Below are 20,817 nucleotides of genomic sequence, written 5' to 3'. Positions count from 1 at the left end.
TTTGTTGTGATAGGTTTAACGTAGCTACATGCGGACTCACATGGTTACAGTTATATGTTTTCAATAATTTTTTTTAGGAAAAAGCGAACTCTTTTCCTTACAATTTGGCGTTCGAAAACGTTTGGCCGACTGTCAAAGTTCGCAAGTGCGCGCTTTTACAAAAGTCCAAAATTCTAAACCAAGATGACAACCCTTACAAAAGAACAATTCGCCCGTCTAATGGCCCATCTACAACCAACAAACGCGACGTCACAAGCCAGCTTTGCGCAGCGTATCGCTTGCTTTGCAGACTCACGCGATCCACAGATGGTCGAAGAATTTGTTAACGTCACGTCCATCTTCAGAAGGTGTATGAAGATCGCCGACGCTGATGCCCTTGTCGGGCTACCATTATTATTAACGGGTGTCGCTGCAACATGTTGGCAAAGTGTGAAATCCCAAGCCACCACATGGGACCAAGCCGTGGGCTTAATAAGCGGGGATTCACTCCAAAGAAGCCGGACTACCAGGTATACGTGGAAATTTTCAAAACCACGCAGGACAAGGCCACGCCCACCGATCTCTTCGTGTGTCAGAAGAGAGCGCTGTACAGTTAGACATGGTTTATGGACTCCTTTACGTTCAAATCTGGGACCGTATCCCAAGGGACAGCATCGGGAAGTTCGAGAACTTACTAAAACAGGCGCACCTTTTGGAGTCGTCTTTCCGGAACCGCCCGGCCGATTTCGATACGCAACGGGAAAAACGCCACAGCAGAGAGGACATCAAGCAGCCTGGATGCTTTAGATGCCGCTACTGGCGCCGGTACGAACACAGCCACTTGAAATGTACGCAACTGAAAGGGAAATCAAGTTAACGCCGTCCACATCTCCATAGGAAATAACCATGGATCGGTCGTTTTGGACACCGGGGCCAAAGTAAGTATCGCCAGCCACCAGCGTAGAGCCGCGCTAGCGATGGAAAAATATTCGTTCCACCGCTGTTCGGCCTCCATAGTTCTCGCCGCCGGCCAGTTTAGGGATCAGATCACCGAGACCGTAAAGGTCCCTGTGTCGTTACAAGGAAAAAACCATCTGGACCACCTTCGTGGTACTACCTGGGGCCGCGACCGCTCCGCAATAGCAGTTCTCCACACGCCAACTTTTTTGCCGCTGAGTCCCAAAAACTTCTCACAAACACCAGTGACAAAAGCAATCTCCCCGCTTTCACCGATGCCTCGCCACGCATGATCCGTCAGGCAGCACTCATAAGATCAGCCCAATCCGACGCTGGGCCCCCATCCCTATGGAAATCTCTCCGGTGGTTCTGGAGTTGCCAACCATTCGTAGGACCAACTTTATTCTACGCGATGCTCAGCTTCAAGTCCACCGTAAACAGGGCCTCATCCCAATATGCAGGCGCGTATTTCCGCACTCCCCCCAGAAGGTAGTGCAGCTTGCTTCTGTTGACATTATCCTTCGGGAAAACGAGGCGTCCCAACTGAATCAAGAAGAACGCGCGGAGTTAAAGCGCACCACATCAGGACGGGAAACCACCCGCCTTACGGCGTACCACCCTACAGATTCAACTTTTGCCAAAGCCATTTTGCTCCAGGCAGAGATTGAAGAGATGCTGATCAACGGGATCATCGAGGAGTGTAAATCGCCATGAGCGGCGTCTCTAGTGATGGTACCAAAAAACGATGGAAGCATTCGAGTTTGAGTGGATTATCGAGGTCTCAACCAAATAACAGAGTCGGACGCCTTCCTTCTTCCTCGTACCGATGATCTACTGCAAAGGACAGTCAGAACACCCTTCATGTCCTCAATGGACCTAAAAGCGGGCTATTGGCAGATAGTCATCGCGGTGAAGGACCAGCCTTAGTCTGCATTAATCACCCCTTTCGGAACCTATTCTTTCAAGAGGATGTCATTTGGGCTCAAAAACGCCCCAGCGTCCTTCATGAGACTGATGAATCTGTTCAAGAGTATCCTAGGAGACGTGCAGATGCTGGCATACTTGGATGACTTTATTTTGCTGTCCCCAAATTTCCGCCGAAACCTAGAGGACTTGGACTTGGACCGACCCAAGTGTCTTTTCCGCTGCCCAGAAGTTCGGTACCTGGGACACATACTCACGCCTCAAGGCATCCATACCGATTCCAACAAGGTTTCGGCCATCCGTTCCCTGACTGCACGAAGAGACCTGTAATAACTGCAGGGATTCTTGCAAACATGTTTTTGGTATCGGCGATTCACAAAGGGATTCGCAAAGTTTACCCAAACCTTGAGCCGACTAACTAAACGAGACGTTGCATGGGAATAGAGTGCTGACCCACAGAACGCTTTCGACACGCTTAAGAGACGCCTGACGACCTCACCGACCCTGCGGCAGGCCGACTTTTTACAGCCGTTCATCCTACACACGGACGCCAGCCGATATGCACTCGGAGCAGCCCTACTGCAAGGGGAGGGCACGAAGGACGTCCCGTGGAGTACACCAGCCGACTGCTCACTTCCGCTGAGAGAAACTACACGACCACGGAACGCGAAGCTTTGGCCATTGTGTGGGCCATGTCCCAGTTCCGTGGACACGTAGAAGAATCGTCAGTTGTTGTGGTGACGGATCATCAGTCCCTAAAATGGCTAATGAATTTGAAGACGCCATCTGGGAGACTGGCCCGATGGGCTCTCCAGTTGCAGCCCTAGAACCTGGTAATACGGTATAGACCCGGACGAGCCAATGTTATCGCCGACGGACTGTTCCGACCGCCGCTCTCTGACTAAGAAGTTGTATCCTTGAAAACCGTCAGCGTGGACTATCTCGCACGGACCCCAGCTCTTACAAGGGGCGAGCAATTGAATGATTCTGACCTCCGAAAGATTCTAGAGGTCTTCACCTAACGCGATGAGCCAGAGATTAGACATTTTGCGCGCGGCTTCTTCGTATTTCAAGGAGTCTTATACCGGTACACCCCGGACTTGGACGCTAAGAAGCCCCAACTGGTCGTACCGATTCAGGACCGTAAAAGAATAAAAGAATATTGGAATAGTATCACGATATTCCCACCGCCGGATACTACGGCGTTGAACAAACATGGCATCGCATATAGATATATATATAATTTAGTGTTTTCAATAAATTTTTTTGGGAAAAAGCGAACTCTTTTCCTTACAGTGTGAAGCACTCTTATTAACTTTTAAGCGGTTGATCTCACTGAGGGATAATCCAACAACAATTTATAGCGACAACGCTACAAAAGGGGACAATGTTCCTCCTCTAAGGTTGCCTGTAAAAGCTGTCTGTACGAATTTAGTTCATTATTCCACGATTATTTTTTTTAGATGGTACAGATACATATTCCTTGTTTGCTATCGGAATATGAGATTTTTAAAATGTTGTGCTTATTACAGAGGATAATAAATTAATTCCCAAGTTTCTTTTTTATTTTAACGATATGTCTCCATAACTTTCTAACATCTTCCTTTTGTTATTGAAGTCTTGTATAAAGTTAAATTTACATTCAACAAAAACAATCAACTATTTTTTTTGTGAACTTTATATAAGACTCTTTTACATATAAATTGTAATACTATTCATATATAATATGCATTATACACGTTTTAATATTAAGAAAGCTTGCAAGCAATTTTCACATGAACTTCAAATTATGGCAAGTATAAAATATAGGTAACATTAATTTTTTACATAAACATAAAAACGCGATTGTATCATATACTTAATAATTACTATTTGAAAACGACTTGAAGTAATCGAAATTGAAAAACGACATTCAGTGAATATTGCTTGATTTTAATACAACTTACTTATCTTCTTGAGGAAAGAAGCTTAATTTAAGAAATACTTGAATAATATTGCTTAAATAATTGCAAGTGAATTAGAAACGATTTTAATTATCCTTATTTTCACTAAAAACCTAAAGAAATTATAACATTAGGCACAATATTGTAAAATACCATCACAAAATAGTAAATAATAATAATTGTATTCGAGAAGTATAATATTACGCAATTATCGCTAATCTAACGATTGTTTCAGCATATTTTTCTGTATACCATAACAGTTCACATACAAACATTTTAGGAATTTGAAAATAAAAATTTGACTCTCCTTCGCTATAAATGCAAAAACAAAAGCGGAAAATAAAACTTTCAAATCTCAAACATGACAAAAGGAATATATTTGTCTACTGAATTTGGCTAAATTTTGATTTATAGAAGTGAAAACGGTTCTCTTGGTTCTAAAGAAGTAAACGACAAGCGATTTGCAAATCGTTTCTGTATTAATTATTACAAAATAATGCAATACACAATACATTATAATTTATACTAAATGTAGGCTGTTTGGTAATGATTGCATACACTTTCGATCTCGCAAAAGTGCATTTTCCACAACAAATACCTAATTTTTGAATGTTATATGCTTAAATGTTACTGATACTTACTTAAAGTGGAGATTTGACCAGTTTATGAACTAATAGAGTATCATCTAATTTAACAAAATTCATTCATGTTGTTCTATTAATTAGGTACCAGATTTGAAGCGAGTTTGTAAACTATGATAGAACAATTGATTAATGTAGTAACTGTAACAAATGTTAAGTTAGTCGATTGAGAGTTGATTTCACCAGAGTAAACAATTCTGTTCTAACCAGCTTCAAACTAGTTTGTAAATTACTTAGGGATAAAGTGAGTTTTTAAATATAGCTAATAAGATAACATGTACGTAATTTTCAAACTAACTGCATAGTGTACACACGAGGTATATCTATAAAGGGATATATACTTTTTGCTGAAATAGTTAGTTTCTTATCTGAAGTAGTAAATTTGATTTTACGGAGAAACGCATACTGTTAGATAATTGCTTACATTTTAAACCAATTTTCCTGAATGCTAAGTGTTTCAAAAAACAGAAGTCATGAGATGCTGGGCTTTTTGAAGTGAGGCTTTTATTTTTGGATTCTACTTAAATGACAATTTTATTGATAGTGTTATAGTAAGATCAGTTCGCGCAGTGAAATTATAGAATTTTTAAATTAACGTTGCAACATCTAATGTTTCAATAAGGACAAATGNTATTTATTTAGTTCGCTTCTTTTCAGAATGAGTTAAATAATTTTTACTGTTTCAGTATAATACAGATGTATCCCAACGAATATATATTTTATCATTACTTCGTTACTTCATGATCTGGTATGGTACACAGGTTTGCATGTATGTGTACGGTGTAATACTTTCTAAATCATTAATCAATTCCATTTACAAATTTTCTAACAACATCCGCTCAAATTTAAACACAGAGACGTAATGAACATGATGCAGTATTAGGTGGGTTACTGCAAAACTATGTCGTACATAGCTTTGATTAAATGTTCTAGGTATTAATATTATAGAGGCATGAATAACATTGTCAACATCTATTATAGTTACGTGCATTTATAATTTATTTGGATACCTTATGTAACTAGTTGTAATTGTTATCAGTTGACAATTGTCGACAATACTTTTCAATAACTGCACTTTTCTATATATATATTTTTGGAGATTATATAAAGTTTAATAATGAGGTTGTTATTGAATGATTATTTGTTTTAACGAAACTAATAAATTATAAGTAAAATAAAAATTGAAGGTATAAATTATAAACCTTAAACTAATTAGGGTAATTTTGTAAACCTACTAACATCCAGTGAAGTTTGGAATATATTTATTAGAAAGGCTATGAGCATATGAGAAAATTTATGAATGTTTAATAATAATTATTATCTCCAAATTGCCAAGTGAATATTGTCTGCCAAATGAGATCCCTAGCAGAAATAAGATAACATTTTTATATAGAATAGTTCAGATATTGCTTGTATTGTAAAATGAAAATTACTGCATGTACTGCAAGTATTTGTTCATGTAATAAAACTACTGACAACATCTTTAGATCATTCGACGTCAAACCAAGTTAAACGCGATTCTTTCGCATGATAAATTCAAAAACATATTTAATTTTTTGTTTATACCACATTCTTAATATAAAACAAATGTAGAAGCAATTCTCAATAGGGTACATAATGTAATACCTACATAAGCATTCTCTATTTATCATGTAGCCTATTAGGCACGTCAGAATGAATTATGACTGGACTTATTCAATCATTGTCATTTTATTATAGCGAAGGTATTGAAAATATAAAGATTGTGGTATTCTTAAAAAGCACCCTGTAATTTATATGCACATTTAGTGAGGATAAAAGCTGTAATGATTTGCTTTGCTTTGACAATCTACTTCCACTAGCCTTTGTAGCATACATTAAAATGTAGTAGTTTACAACGACGGTTTATATTCCTGATAAAGAAAGTGTATTCTTTTAAAATTGTTTATTGGGTTACATTCGCATGATGCTTACTTTACTTTATTCAAACAATCTACGGTTAAGATGACTTATTATGCTTGTCGACGGACAAATGATCATTTCCTGCATTTCTGACCTGCATGATACTTATCAATTTTAAATATCAATTTAGATAAAAGTCAAAAAAAACATTTTCAGTTAAGCAAAGGACGCTGCGACCCAACCCGAAAACTCAATCGGCTGTATCTAAACCGAATGCGAATGTTAATGATTAATAACTTATCGTTATATAACAATTTATCTCTGTAATGAATTTCTTCAGGGTTTTTTGATTGTTAATAATCCTTTCTTAGTTTTAATTTATTTATTGTACAAAAGCTCAATAATGACTAAGGGCTGATATTTCATCTAAGGCTAGTTAGTCGTATTGTACCGTAAAGTGTTTAAATTTGAGTCGGAAACATTTAAAACAACAATTATTTATTGTCCCAATTGCAAAGGACTCAATACGATCCCACTGTGCGATTTTTTTTCATTGTCATTTTTCCTATCATTTTCAGTTTCTTGTTGGTTTTTTTCTATCACAACCGTTAAACAAGTTTCATCATTTTCTTCCGTAATACCGCCACCATCAAAAGCTTCTAATTTATTAGAAACTTCATTCAACTGAGTTTTCTTTTGAGTTTGTATAACACTACACCTCATCACCGCCCTATCTCTTTCTTCCAACTCAACTTCGTCGTTGCTAGAGACGCTTTGCAGGTCGTAAGTGAATTCTAAGTTCTCCAACTCGATGCATGTGTCTTCGTGTGACATTCTGCGGGGTCTCTGGTCGTTGTTGAAGTCTGCGAATTCAGGCACCGTTATTATGGGAATAGAGGATTGTGTAGTCAGTGGTAGTCTTGAATTTTCTGAATTTCCAGAACCTTGTTGAATGTTTGAGGTGTTGTGCAGGTGTTCCGACGTACTAGTACTTGGTAAAGACTTTGGAGGAGCAATCGACACCCTTTTCTTTTGTTTGCTAATTAATGATTGTGTAGGGTCAACCGGAACAAATTCTGTATTTAGTTTTTCCCGTTGCTCTGATGGAAATCTAAAGATAAATTGGCATTATTGGTTGTATATAGTAACAATATAAAAGTACGGTATATATCTAAATACATAGATCACTGATGAAACAAATACTAGTAGTTCCGACCGAAACTGGTTTTTACGACCTAAACCGAAACCGAAACCGAATTTCGGCAACGGTCTCAGTTTCGGCCGAAACCGAAACTTCCTTATAAGGATCATGCTTTGAGAGAAAAATAAAGAATACGTTATTATAATCAGTCAGTTTCATTTTTTTTATCTTTAAATCACTTAGCTCTGCAGTCTTTGACATTTTCACTTATTGGTAATCAAATCAAAATCAACATAACAACCCCTCATTTAAGGAAATACTTTAATTGCGCCTTAAAAATACTTAAAATAAGTGAGATGTTTATTTGAGTAAGTATAGTAGACTAGACTCATTTTTCTTTTGAAGATTATTCATGCTTTTTTTTATATAATAAACATAAATTAATAGGTATAGGAACTTAATATTTAAGTAATAAACAAAACAAAATAATTCACTTTTATCTTAATTAAGAACAAATTAACTTCTTCTAAACTTAATTCGTCATGTTGAACGACACTAAACTTCAACAGAAACGAAAGGTAAACGACTAATTTAACGCGCCGAACATGACCGAGCGAAACCGAAACTAGTTTTTTTGCCGAAACTCGACCGAAACCGAAACCGAACTTTCGGTCGGACACTAGATACTAGCGAAAAACTTATGTTTATAAAGATCATTACACTAGCCGATTGCAATATTGTTAATCGATGTAACGAAATCATTTACATACATTCTTTATTTTACACTAAGTATAATATTCAAATAATTAATCGCTATTCAAAATTGAACGTTTATCTAAATTTAATTAATCAGAACTTTCGTTACACAAGCAATACTGAATTTTATTCGGTGCAATAGTATCGTAATTGTACGATTTTAGCCCTTTATGGGATTTTTAGATTTGTTTAGACCAACAGAAAAAGGAAGGAAAAATGTGTGTACGACGATAGAAATTTTAAAGAAAGTATCGAAACCTCTACTTTACGAAGAGATTTCTATTTTACCTTATATTTGCATAGTAATATCATAGCGGTATAAAATAAAATAAAAAAAAATAAATTGATACTGGGTAGCGCATAGACTATAGCTTAATTAAAAAATCCTTTTATATTATTCCAATAAGATATATTAATAGAAAAGTGTAGAAAAACCACCCGAAGGCATCAAACTCTAACGACAGTTGATTAACGATTATGTAAGAAATACTTATATGAGCTTACTGATGACTATGGATCTTGTGCCTCCACAAATAGACAAAAAATAAATGAGATCGACCCAACAATTACTAAAATAGGTTTGTACACGTAGTAAAGGTTCAAAATAATGAAAGTCACCCGCCCAAATAGTATAAATATTGAAGTAATCAAATTTATAACCGACTAAGAAGATGAGGAACTATTTCTAATGAGGATTACACTTTTCATTGTAATTCATCAATTAGATGGCATCTCTTTTTTTCCCTAGAAATCGTCATTTATTACCGTGCCAAAGGAGGTCCCCGCTTCACTCTAGGATGACTGTAGTAAAATTAGCCTCATGTCTTACGTTTTAAAAATACGAATATTCAAAAATACGAATACTATCAGGATGAAATCGGGTTTAGGAATGGTCTTAGTACTTTTAAGACGTTGCTATTTTTGAGCAAGTGAAGGTAGTGGTGCAGAACATTAACATAGAAGTGTTTCGTGTTTGATTTTTGACTATAGAGAAGCATTCCATTGCGTTTTGATTGTGAAGAAATACGCTTAAACATAAACGTCTACTCGTAACAAATTGTAAATATCAAACTAGAAGCAGCAACGGAAAAAAACTTCAATCAGGAATAAAGTACAGCAAGGATGTATATTTTCACAATTATCTACTATTCAGGTTAATTGTAAGGCATCCTCACGAATACTGAAAAGATGAAAATCTTAATTATCTCAAAAACACATGTACACAAATACACTCACACCCACACTTTTTATTAAGAAAACAGCTGTAGAACAAGTTTCAACGATTAAGTATCCTTAAATGAAACACGTTGACATTTTAATAGTGGTTAATATGAAATATTAATGTGAAAATTCATTTTCAATTTTTTATCCTATATAAACTACCTCAGGGAGGGAAAATTTGTTGCTGTTGTCACACCCTCAGCGGAAATCGAATCGGTCTAAGAGATAACCTGAGATACTTTATAGTGGATAAAAAATTGAAAATAAATGCTCACATTAGTAAGTATCTTTAAGCTATCTTTATCACCAGTCGATGCTAAACTGTAAAGGTGAGATGAGGTGAAAAATTGTGTAGACTAGGAAGACATTTGTGAGTATGACCGCGTTATTCACGGCCCGCATGATCAACCGCAACGTTTTTTATTCTGCTATAAAATTCCAAAACCATGTCTTAACCCAAATAAGCAAAGAACAATAAATACTCTTGAGATGTATCTGCATCGTCTTAAGTTTCACGTACCGTGGATTAAAGCATAATGAATAATAAGGATTGTCTTCACTTGACGTGATTGATCATCAAACCCATTAGAAAAGGTTTACGATCAGTTGTAAAAGTTTCTGGCTAAAAGACATTAAAATATATCGTAGTATGGGTACACTTTGGCATTGCTGTACTTAAACTAATGTGACTATTTGACCAGTCAACTTTCGAAAGAAAGTATCATCATATGGAAACACTGACTAATAATTCCTTTATTTGATTTTAAAAAGAAATAATCACTGCCTATTGGTTAAATTAATCATAAAAAGATTTATGAAATGTAGGTAGCCCTTAAAAAAAATGAAACCATAATTCTTGTACCTTTTTCGATGTGGGCATGTATTCTTGAGTCTTTTCTTCTTTTTCCGACGCTGTTGAAGGCAGGTGGACGGGCAAGCACATAGCAGTACACGAACGAGGCAGCATAATAGGCCACAAGCAATAAGAGTAGGTCCTATTAGGCGTAGTTCCAACGTTTTGAAACCTTTATCGCCAGATCCGACGAAGAAAACTACAAAACCAATTGCGGTTGTGCCTAAACCGACGTAGAGAAGAGCATTGGCTGCAGCACTCTGGTGGTAAATGCTGAATAAATCATCTTCGGAATCTCCACCGTATGTCGTATCATGAATCTGAAATAATACTTCTACACCTCAAAAACCATAAATACAACATAAGTAAAAGCAGTGGTTTATGCTCAATCATAAAATTAAATTAAAATTAACATTATGTTGGTCGTTAGATAAACTTTACGATACTTAATTAGAGTCATTTGGTGGAAAATTATAAGTTTATTAATTTTCTACATTACCTACAATGAGTTTACGTTTATGATTTGTAATTTTAGTTCGGTTTACAAGGTGTCGGTGCGTCCAGGAAATAAATGAAATGCTAATAGATGTGCGCACATCATTCAGGATAATAGAACTGTGGTTTTTACAATATCAAAGACGCAATTTTAGCTTAGATGACGATAAAACGCCTGTATGGCCTATCGAAGCAGCTACGGATAAAAATATTCTTGCTTACAATAATTTAATTATGGACCGAAATACTTATGGATGAATGAAAGATTTATTGAAAATTAGCGCAGCAACGATTCATCACATTCTTAGTAATGAATTGAAAGAAAAGTTAGTTAGCCCTGTTGGTACCATATTTCATGATATAAATGCTTCAAAAATTTTATAATGGACACCATGATAATGCTCTATCCAACCCATATATCACCACGTTTCTCATGGAATTTAAAGTAAAAGTACTATCTCTTCATGTCTTCAGCCCGTATTCAGCGTTACGCGATTTTACTTTGTTTCCTTGTTTGAACAAGCAACTAAAAAGCCGAATGTTTTGTAATGATCCAGAGTAAATGTTTCAACGTTCTTTTGAGATGAGATATTCGCCACTTGGTATGAAAGCATGAAAACCCATGCAAAGCTGCTGATGGTGACTAATTCTAAAAAAATTAAATCATACGTGAATTCTGCAAGTTACCTAGCAACCGATATATTAATAATTAGTTTGGATTGTTTTGCTGTTTATTTTTTGTCTTATTATTCGTACAGGTAAGAATAATAATAGGAACATAACCACTTGAGCTTTTCTAAATCTTAATTAAAACACCATTCATGCATATATCACACATGCCGATAGTAAGAAATGCAAGAACGGAATAAGGAGGAAACTCTGAGATTTAACACAATTTACAAGGAATTTCAGCAGAATTTTAAACTAATTTCTGATAATGCGAGGGTTCAAGTTAGTACATCACTTTATGCGATTTCAAAGAAACTGACTAATCGAGATACTACAATTTACTGTGATTATTATATTATTCTTAAGTTTGTTGTTAATATAGTTTTTATTTTATGGAATGTAAACGAATAAAGTAACACAACACTTCTATTTTGTTGTAAAGCAAAATATCTCTCTTCCCTTAATTCTTATTAACAATGTCCTAAGGTTTATGGTCTTAATATAATTGGGTACTTGTCCTTTTTATTTTCCTTTTGGCAAGGAATACGTGAATACAATAGTTATAGAAAATAGAAGGCACTTCTTTTTAACGCGGGCTGTGTCAAATCTCCCTTTTGAACCATATCATGTATATCTACCTCCTTACCTTGACTGGCACATGCTTATTTTGAATTGTATTTTTATTTATCACATCTAAAAAAATGCAATACAGTAGAGTGAGCTGAAAATTCAACAAGATGATCCGGAATATAAGAACAATAGTATTCATAAGTACTTATCTAAGTAAAGAATCGATGTAACATAGGGCAAAAGTGAACATCGTTAAGTTATATTCTTTTGTAGTGATAAAATTATAAAAATTTTGTCAGTAGGTTATCTTCAGACGATAACAGCAAACGAAAATGTCAAGAATATGTAAAATGTGATGAAAGATTAAAATAAAGGAACCGAGACGGTAACACAAATTACTGAATTATACAGAGCGTAACAGAAATAGCAGAAGGTGATGGGGCACTAAAAATAAGACAATTATGTTAATATTTGTAAGCCCGAGAGTTCATCGTTTTCATGAAAAACACAGTTGAAACTACACGTAAATTCAATTCCGGTCTTGGTAAAGGAATATAATAACGCAACGTCGAGTTTAGTCAGCTGCTATTTGTCAGCATCGGTGTTGTATCTCTTTTGTATATTTTCGCCAGTTGTTTATTCTTTTAACGTTTAAACCTTGTATTTAGTCAATCGATTTGTAGTTCAATTAACTATTTCAGCAATACAACATCAGTCATTGGAATAGGTCAGTATATCACTGTAGAATAGTTGTTGTAGCAATGACTTAACATGATACTTATTTACTGGTTTGAGCCATATCGCCGCCGTAAAGAACGAAATCCTTGACAACCCCTAAAACAGTACTCGCGAAATAAGGGAACGTTGACTCCTCGCAAGTAATGAAAAAAAAGTAAGTAATGTCAATGGTGTGGCAAATTTTAAGGGGCAGTTGCTTCATGCTTATCATTTGTAATGAATGTAAGAGAAAAAATAATGCCGCACATTTCCTACCGCTATTGCGCTATATTGTACTATATAATATAATACTGTCCAAAGTGTCAAGCCCACTGTTATCTGTTGGACTTTCATCGGAATGTTGACGTATCTTAGGAATTAATTACGTTCGATGACTTGAAAACCCATTCTCACCCTCGAAAAAGCATACTTAACCTTAGAAAATTGACTCACACGAACTGTATTAACTGAAGCGTAAGTACGAAGTAGGCATCATACGTAAGGACGTCGATAATAGCGAATGAGTCAGGGGGGGAAGGTGAGAGATATCAATTGTAAGTAAAATAAATACCTACAGGCAACGGTCAGCTCAGTTACACTGGGTTTGTTTTGTCACAGCTGACAAAAATCAATTACAATTTTACTTATTTCAACAGAGTGGAAAACAGAAACGCATTCATATTCAACATACAACAGATATAGGTGTGCGTTTCAGTTGGAACCGTGTGGGAATTATATTGTTATATTTTTCGTTATTTCATTCAAATATAATAAGAAAATATGTTCGTGTTTGTCACGTGATTATATATACGAAATAAAATTAACTGATGCAATATTATCAACATGAAGTAAACTGTTTTGGAAAGTTCGGTTGATATTAATGGATTGTCATTCATTGATATTATTTTATATAAAAACTGTAAGATACTTTAATAAAATTATAATTGTTATGATAAAATATTATAATATTTGGAATCATTTTAGAACAAGTCGAGACCCTCTAACTAGCTGTCGTGAGGTTGTAATAGGACGGTTCTAGTTCTAGTTACGAAGCGACAGAAAACGAAATAAGAATGATGAAGATACGATTATGTGGGCGATATGGTCCTGAACTAGTGATTAATTAATAATAGTAGTGTTGATTTAAGAGTAATTACATAGTTAAATAAATTAGTGAGCAGTGAGAAAGTTGTTTTATAACTCGACAATATTTCAAAAATCTAGGCGCTACCATTAAGAGGAACTTCTTAAAATGTGCAGAAGTGCGACAAGATCGATGTTGCGTTTTAGCTTGAGAAATACCTGTTTTGAAATTTTTCTATTTTTATGAAACATTTTAGATTCCAGTGCATTAGAAATTATATGTACCTACATACTAAACTTATTTTCAGGTAGTCTATCCTATTTCAATTTTAACTCTGATCGTGAACTATGGGCAGGTTATAAAGCTCACTTATTTTGCAACATTTTCGGTAATACATACATTTTTTAGTTAAAAATAATGCAATTAATAGTTGTAGCAGAAACTAACTACTATATAATGTATGTTGTATGACGTAGTATGTCTTTTGTGAAAGTAATGTAATAACTTGAATGCTGAGAAATTCTCCGTAGGATCCATGGGTTAAGCTAATTTTGTAATACGAAAGAAAAAGAACGGTGAGGGATTCATTTGTGTGCTAGTTCACGAACGTGAAAATTTCGTAAACATTAACCTAGAAGTTACTCCCTTTGCTTCAGGGACTTTCGTGACACGCCAAGAATATTAATGTAGTTTTCCGTGACCGCCACAGTTTACCACGAGTAGAAATTATTTGCACCGTTTCTATTCCAATTGAAAAAAAAAAAATCAGGTACCTACTCCAGAAACTTCGAAGGGAGTAATACATCTACAAAGTAATGCATTAATGATATATAGAAATTAAATTCATTAGTGTGTTTCGTTAATTACTCAGAAGAATCACCTAAAAAGCACTTTTTATGTAATTCTTAGTAGTGACGATACAAATGCACACTGCGTTGGCGTTTTAACGAGGTGTGGGAGTTACACTGTTAAAGAAATAATTGTACGATACATTCCCACAAAATATGATTTGTAGAGCTGTCATTCAATGAATAAGAATATGTTGAATATAATAAAATAATTCGAAGTGGTCTGTATTCTGTCGAAACTGCCAGACGCGGATGGCGATTTCGATCTTCTTGGATATCATCAGCGCGTCGCAGGCAGCTCGGACAGAACACAGATCAACTTTTACCTGCTGTCTTAACAGCGCGTTTTCGAAAATACCACAAATGGCGCGGTAAACGCCATCAGTAGTACGATGCTACATTTTCGGATTACGTATGCTCCAACAAGGTCCATTTAAATATATGGATATCTACTTGCTGAAACGAATCCCGGCATAACTGCCAGACGCGGATCGCGATTTTGATCTGCAGACAGAATACAGACCACTTCGAATTATTTTATTCGATTATGGTAACGTACCTATCACGTTGAGGTTAGCTACGTCAGGATTCGTTTCAGCAAGTACATATCCATATATTTAAATGGACCTTGTTGGAGCATACATAATCCTAAAATGTAGCATCGTACTACTGATGGTGTTTACCGCGCCATTTGTGGTATTTTCTAATTGTGAATTTGATTTACCTTCCTAAGCTGTGGCGGAGATTTAGTTTGTCAGCTAAATAACTTTGTAAGGCTTTATTAAACGTTTAAAAAGAAAACGATATTTATTGATACTATCAGTGAAACGAAATAGACGTAAATAGTAAAAATCAGGTGGAAAATAATAAGCTTTATCAGTGTTGAAAATCATCAAAAGTCACAAACTTTTGATTTTATTTTGTATGCTTGATTTTGGTTTTGTTTCATTCCCTCAGTCCCCTTCTTATGTTGCACTGGTTTTGTTTATCTCTCTCTCTCTTCCTGTCTTTTTATTAATCTAACATTAAAGCAAAGAAAACGACTATGAATAATTTTGCAATACGATCTTTATTTGTTTATCCTTAGCTCTTCGCACTTTCGAAACTCAGTAGCCTCCCTAGTTAAAAAATCATATCAAACATACGCTAAAATCCCCGTACCAATGTGCCTATGGTGTCTCATTTACAGATCAGTATACTAAAAACCACTTACATTACGATCAAATGCAACAATTATCAATGATACCTCATAAGAAATTGCAGAGCTCTTAATAAAAATTATTATATTCACGATCAGAGCAAAAACCATACCGTCCTAACTCAATTGAGAACACGAAATGATTTCTTAATAAATATTTTCTTTCTTTCATCGGCAATCAACGAGTACACACAAAATATATATTAAATAACCTTTCCACGACCGTCAAACATAAATAATCGTGTTACTGAGAGTTTGGTTCGACAGTTAATTATTGAAATAAACGAGAAATCTGATTAATAACAAACCTTCAAAATATTCCTCTTGCATTGAGTAACTTTAGGTTTCTCAACTTTGAGGATTTCATATACATTTTCTGATTCCCTAAAGCCCCCACAGTGATGTTAGAGATACATTAGGAAACCTGGTACTGCTGTGACAAAAATCCTGGTATTTTCAATGTAAAATTGGTATGTTTACGGAATATAAAATATCATAAGTATTACTTACTTAAGAATAGTATTCCAATAAAATAAATTTGGATATAACATACAATATAGTACCATTCAATAAATAAATAATTAATCAACGATAAAATAATTGAAACCCTTCAAGCTCTTTTTAAATTAACCGTCTATAAAGTTTTTCAGTTCTTTTCGACTGAGCTATCACTGTGAAATTTACTTATTATGTGAACGGTAATCGCATCAACATCGGCGCATATGTCATAATTTTTCAACGGATTTGAAATTTTCACTTTCAAATTGAAAGTATCTGAAAATAATGAGAAAAAAGAAAATTATTAATTGTTATTTGATTCCATACTAGATGGCACACTTAGTTAATTTGGTCAATATTCAGAACTTGGTATGTTTGTCATAGTGGCTTGGTACATGGTACAAATCTTCAAAAACCAGTACATATTCCAAGAAATTGGTATATTTAACATCGCTGGTACCTCAAAGTCACTTCTTATTTTCCGAACTCATCGGCTGTTGAAGCCCGATGGGTACCCAATCGCAGCGATCTCGTTGCGATAAACCAAAATACAATGCACACGACAACAACGGGATAAGTAATAGTTGAGTTTGTTTGGTAAAACAGGCTGGACGTTTATAAAAACTGGCGTAGTATACATATGTACATTCTTGTTTTTAGCTCTATATTTTTCTTTTGAAATATCCCAAATCTCAGATTTTTCTTCAAAAGATACTTCTTATTAACAGAATCCTCAAACATGTTTGTTTGGTTTGATTTTTAAACGTACGTATGATTCAACAATGTGACAATGCGTTGGAGTATTGGAGTAGATCACACGTGCGTCTGAAAGTCGATGAGAACATTGGTCAACCCAAAGGACATTTTACTGGATTCGTAGTTTCCTTCTGATGTAATGAATGTAGTGGGATGTTTACTTTTTATGCAACCAGAATCTAGTTACATCCAGAACGTAAGTTCGGTTAATGTACGGTTTTTCATCTGTCAGAATGATACTAATATTGTATCCTATCGTTACATCCCCAAATCGTCAGTTGCTGCCGAGAAACAATCACGATAGATACTCCTTTATAGGGGCATGCAATTGTCCACTCCAATGTGTCAAATCAATATATTTGCTAGTTGCAATTTGGATAAAGGTTTATTATTAGTTGTGAATATTGTTACACAGTAGGTATCCACAAATTCTTATTTAGGTCACTGGTGGAATGTTGGCGCATCCTAATTGTTTATTTAAAACTGCAAGCTAACACCTATTTACTTACTGTGTTAGTAGGTCAATTAGCAACCGTTTAAGTAGTGAAATAAATAATTACAGTAAATAATAGTAAAATGGTAAGACGGCTTACCGTCTTCACTCACCCTATGATAGTTCCCTGCTATTTCTATGTTCTCTGATTATCTAATAAACCAGGCTAGGATTATTATTATTATATTATTAAATTGTCAACAAATTATAGGTAAAATATTGACAAATTATTCTAAACATACAAATTCGCCTTATTTGTAAAATGATGGAGTAAATATATTTTTAAATAAAGATCATTGTTTCGGAAGTTAATAATTATTGTATAATACTTCCCCTGATCATTATCAATTGAGGGTAAAACATCCCTTCCCTTCCCCGAGACTTACACTAGCATCAACCAGTAGGTTGTCTTCGTACGCGTTTCTAGAACATACCTGAATACTGTCAACATGAAACGACTAGCGTGCTTTTGACCCACTAGTGTATATTAAGTAAGTCCTCTTCTTAAACAGTTATAGACAGTACCTCTCCGTAAAATATTAAACGAACCACATCCTTTGAAACTAAAATGTGATACAGCTTTGTAAATGTATGTTCGATCAAAACAGTTACACCTTGCATAGAACTTTATCAACCTTCAATTTAATAAAAATTATGCCAAATCCAAGAATCTCCACACAATTTTTCCTGTACACAATCAGTTTCAGTGGGACTGTGGTGTTTATTGTTTTTATATAGCACTAAATAGTATTCTGAAGTTATTGGGTATGGTTTCTCTTTTTAGAACATGTCTCCTCCAAGTGCTCACTTGCAGAATATACACCTCCTTCCAGCTGCCCCTCTACATTGGTGAACTTTTTGACCTTGATTTCCACACTTAAGGCATTCAGTACGCCGTGAACATTGGTATGGTGTATTGGCAATGTTCTTTTAGTATTTTCAATAATGACCCACCTTTGATCATCTTACTCCACTTAAGTAAGTAAATAATTCCTCAACAATAAAACAAATATAAGTAGTTTTAATGCATTTTTGTTTTGTTTTCATTTCTTATATTCGTATTGTTTAATTACTACAGTGGTTTTCCTAATAAATTAGTGAGGCCGCACACCTAAGATACAAATGTTGCGCAACTCGCCAAAAAAACTAACTTGTCCGATATTTGTTGCAACAAGTGTAGGGAAAGCAAAGAAAATAAAAGACGATATTAATGAAACACGATACTATTTATTCAAAAGATAGAAAAAATCCTCGGCTATATGATTACACTTTAACAGGTCATAGTAATAGGAGGACCACTAGAATGACCTGGGCATAGATTGGGAACAAGTTTAATGCAACTGATAACTGCTTTGCTGTTTCAAAATTTCCCTTTACGAAGTAACCATTATTATAGGGATGAACCCAGGGGCAACATTTCTTTCGGTTTTCTTTAATAATTGCCACATCATAAAACCATCTTCGTCAGAAGACGACGATGTTATGGTTTATTATTACAAGAAATGTGGTAGGGAACTTAACTCCAGTGTACGTGCTCGTACCGCAGCGCAGCAATTGTACCTTACATGTGTGACCTAGCTTAGTGAGAGTGCTTAACACAGTCACCTACTACAGCCACAAAAATCATATATCAAACATGAGCTAAACTATTACTGATCAATACAATAAGAACCTCTTGTTGCAACATTAAAAAAAAAAGAAAATAATACGGCTTGTATGCCGTTATAACGGCGTTATTTTCTCAGATTTTTTTATTGAATGATGCGAATAAAATTCTGATAATAAAAGTATATGAACACTTTATTAAGAAACCAATCAGTTCGATGAGGGCATGCAAGTTAAATCCCGTAAAACTAAATGCTAAGAAGCTAAAACTAATGGTCTAACTTAGCTTGTTTTTCCTAAATATGCTAACTGTCTAACTTTTCCGTAATAAATTATACAATCGGCTTAACAATAACGCAATTTAAGAATTCTAAATTTAGACAAAATATGCAAATATAAAATTCAGGCTTCTACGGTCTGTATGCTGCAACAATGTTACTAATGTTCAACTACGATCTACTTTTACCTAGAGAACCTATACTGAAATATATAAGAGCGTCTCTAGCACGCTTTACTAGAGCGAATTCATTTCATTCTTATAAAAATGAAGGTATAGTAACGTGCAAAAATTACTGTGATATCTCACCAAACAATATTAATAGGAATTATTATAGTTCACGATCAAAGCAAAATCCATACTAGTTTAACATAATGAAAACTACGAAAATGACTTATTAATAAAAAAATTCTTATAACCTTTCCACGAAAAAACGTAATTATGTAATAACAAACCTTTAAAAATATTCAAGTTACATCAGTTTGAAAAAATGTTAGTTTTGAACAAAAAATAGTAATAAGTAGTACATTTCGCACAACAAGAAATTATCTTTGTTAAAAACGTAGAAATTAGAAAAGCTATTAATAGAAATGTACCTAAATTTAGTTTTTTGTTGTGGTTATTCTGTTTCTTTTGTTTAGAGGAAAATGTGGATCTTAAAGGACCTCTTTGTTATGTATATTTAGCACAATTCCACTAATCGTGAGTCTTTACGAACAATCAATTTGTTAAATATTGTCGGCTTCAGAAGAATTCCTTCTAATCAATTTACAATTCTATGGGAATCACCCAGTTTCCTTTGACAGACTATTTCGTTGAGAATGTGTTTTCGATTGGTACGCAATAAACCACAAGCAAATAATATTCTCATTGAAAGTAATTTAGACAATAACAAGAAACTTCAGAATAAATTATCAAAGAACGTTATACAATCAAGATGGCGAAAATTCTGTGTGCGTTCAAGAATGGTTTATTCTTTCTAAATATTCCTTTTCTCGCTTTCCTTCATATATATATTAAACTTCAACAAGCAAGCTGTTTTTCTAATTACTACATTCAGTGGATTTCTGAGATATATACTGTTTCATGGTGAATTTTCCCTTAAAACCTACCATACATTCGCCCTGGTTCAGATATCGCCTAGGCGTGAATACATCCTCAATTTTTTTATTTAGTTTTATAATTAGTCTGATTTTATAAAGCTTATCATATAGGGGATCCGCCATTTTTGGCATGATAGCAGATTCGTGTTCAGAATCCTTTTAGCAGTTATGGTTTCTGCTACTCTGTATGTATGAATATTTCTATCAC

The 20,817-nt window shown here is 34.8% G+C and overlaps 2 protein-coding genes across 4 annotated transcripts in view; one reads left to right on the top strand and one right to left on the bottom strand.

The window, feature by feature from the left end:
* The first annotated feature begins 183 nt into the window (after positions 1-183).
* Positions 184-596, top strand: LOC108742484 (activity-regulated cytoskeleton associated protein 2-like). Its single transcript, XM_025975539.1, has 2 exons — positions 184-378; positions 429-596. Exons 1-2 carry the CDS (start codon positions 184-186, stop codon positions 594-596), a joined length of 363 nt encoding a protein of 120 aa, XP_025831324.1.
* Positions 597-5,096: 4,500 nt separating this feature from the next.
* LOC108742486 overlaps positions 5,097-20,817 on the bottom strand; it is a 140,498-nt gene continuing 124,777 nt past the window's right edge. For all 3 annotated transcript variants that reach the window (XM_018477722.2, XM_018477720.2, XM_018477721.2), the window contains 2 exons: positions 10,306-10,616; positions 5,097-7,436 (listed from right to left, as the gene is read on the bottom strand). In XM_018477722.2, coding sequence (XP_018333224.1) covers positions 6,824-7,436; positions 10,306-10,616 — 924 coding nt within the window. In that variant the 3' untranslated portion in view covers positions 5,097-6,823. The remainder of the gene's footprint in view (positions 7,437-10,305; positions 10,617-20,817) is intronic.

This window comes from Agrilus planipennis, unplaced genomic scaffold, assembly GCF_000699045.2.
Source record: "Agrilus planipennis isolate EAB-ADULT unplaced genomic scaffold, Apla_2.0 scaffold279, whole genome shotgun sequence".
NCBI classification, from domain to species: domain Eukaryota; kingdom Metazoa; phylum Arthropoda; class Insecta; order Coleoptera; family Buprestidae; genus Agrilus; species Agrilus planipennis.
The sequence above is the reverse complement of the archived record's forward strand: the minus strand, read 5'-3'. Positions and strand labels throughout refer to the sequence as shown.

Bases quoted from the DNA above. Each gene is read 5' to 3' on its own strand.
- LOC108742484 (XM_025975539.1), top strand. From the start codon at position 184: ATGACAACCCTTACAAAAGAACAATTCGCCCGTCTAATGGCCCATCTA. The intron at 379-428 runs GTCGGGCTACCA...ATGTTGGCAAAG, and splicing joins TCGCCGACGCTGATGCCCTT to TGTGAAATCCCAAGCCACCA.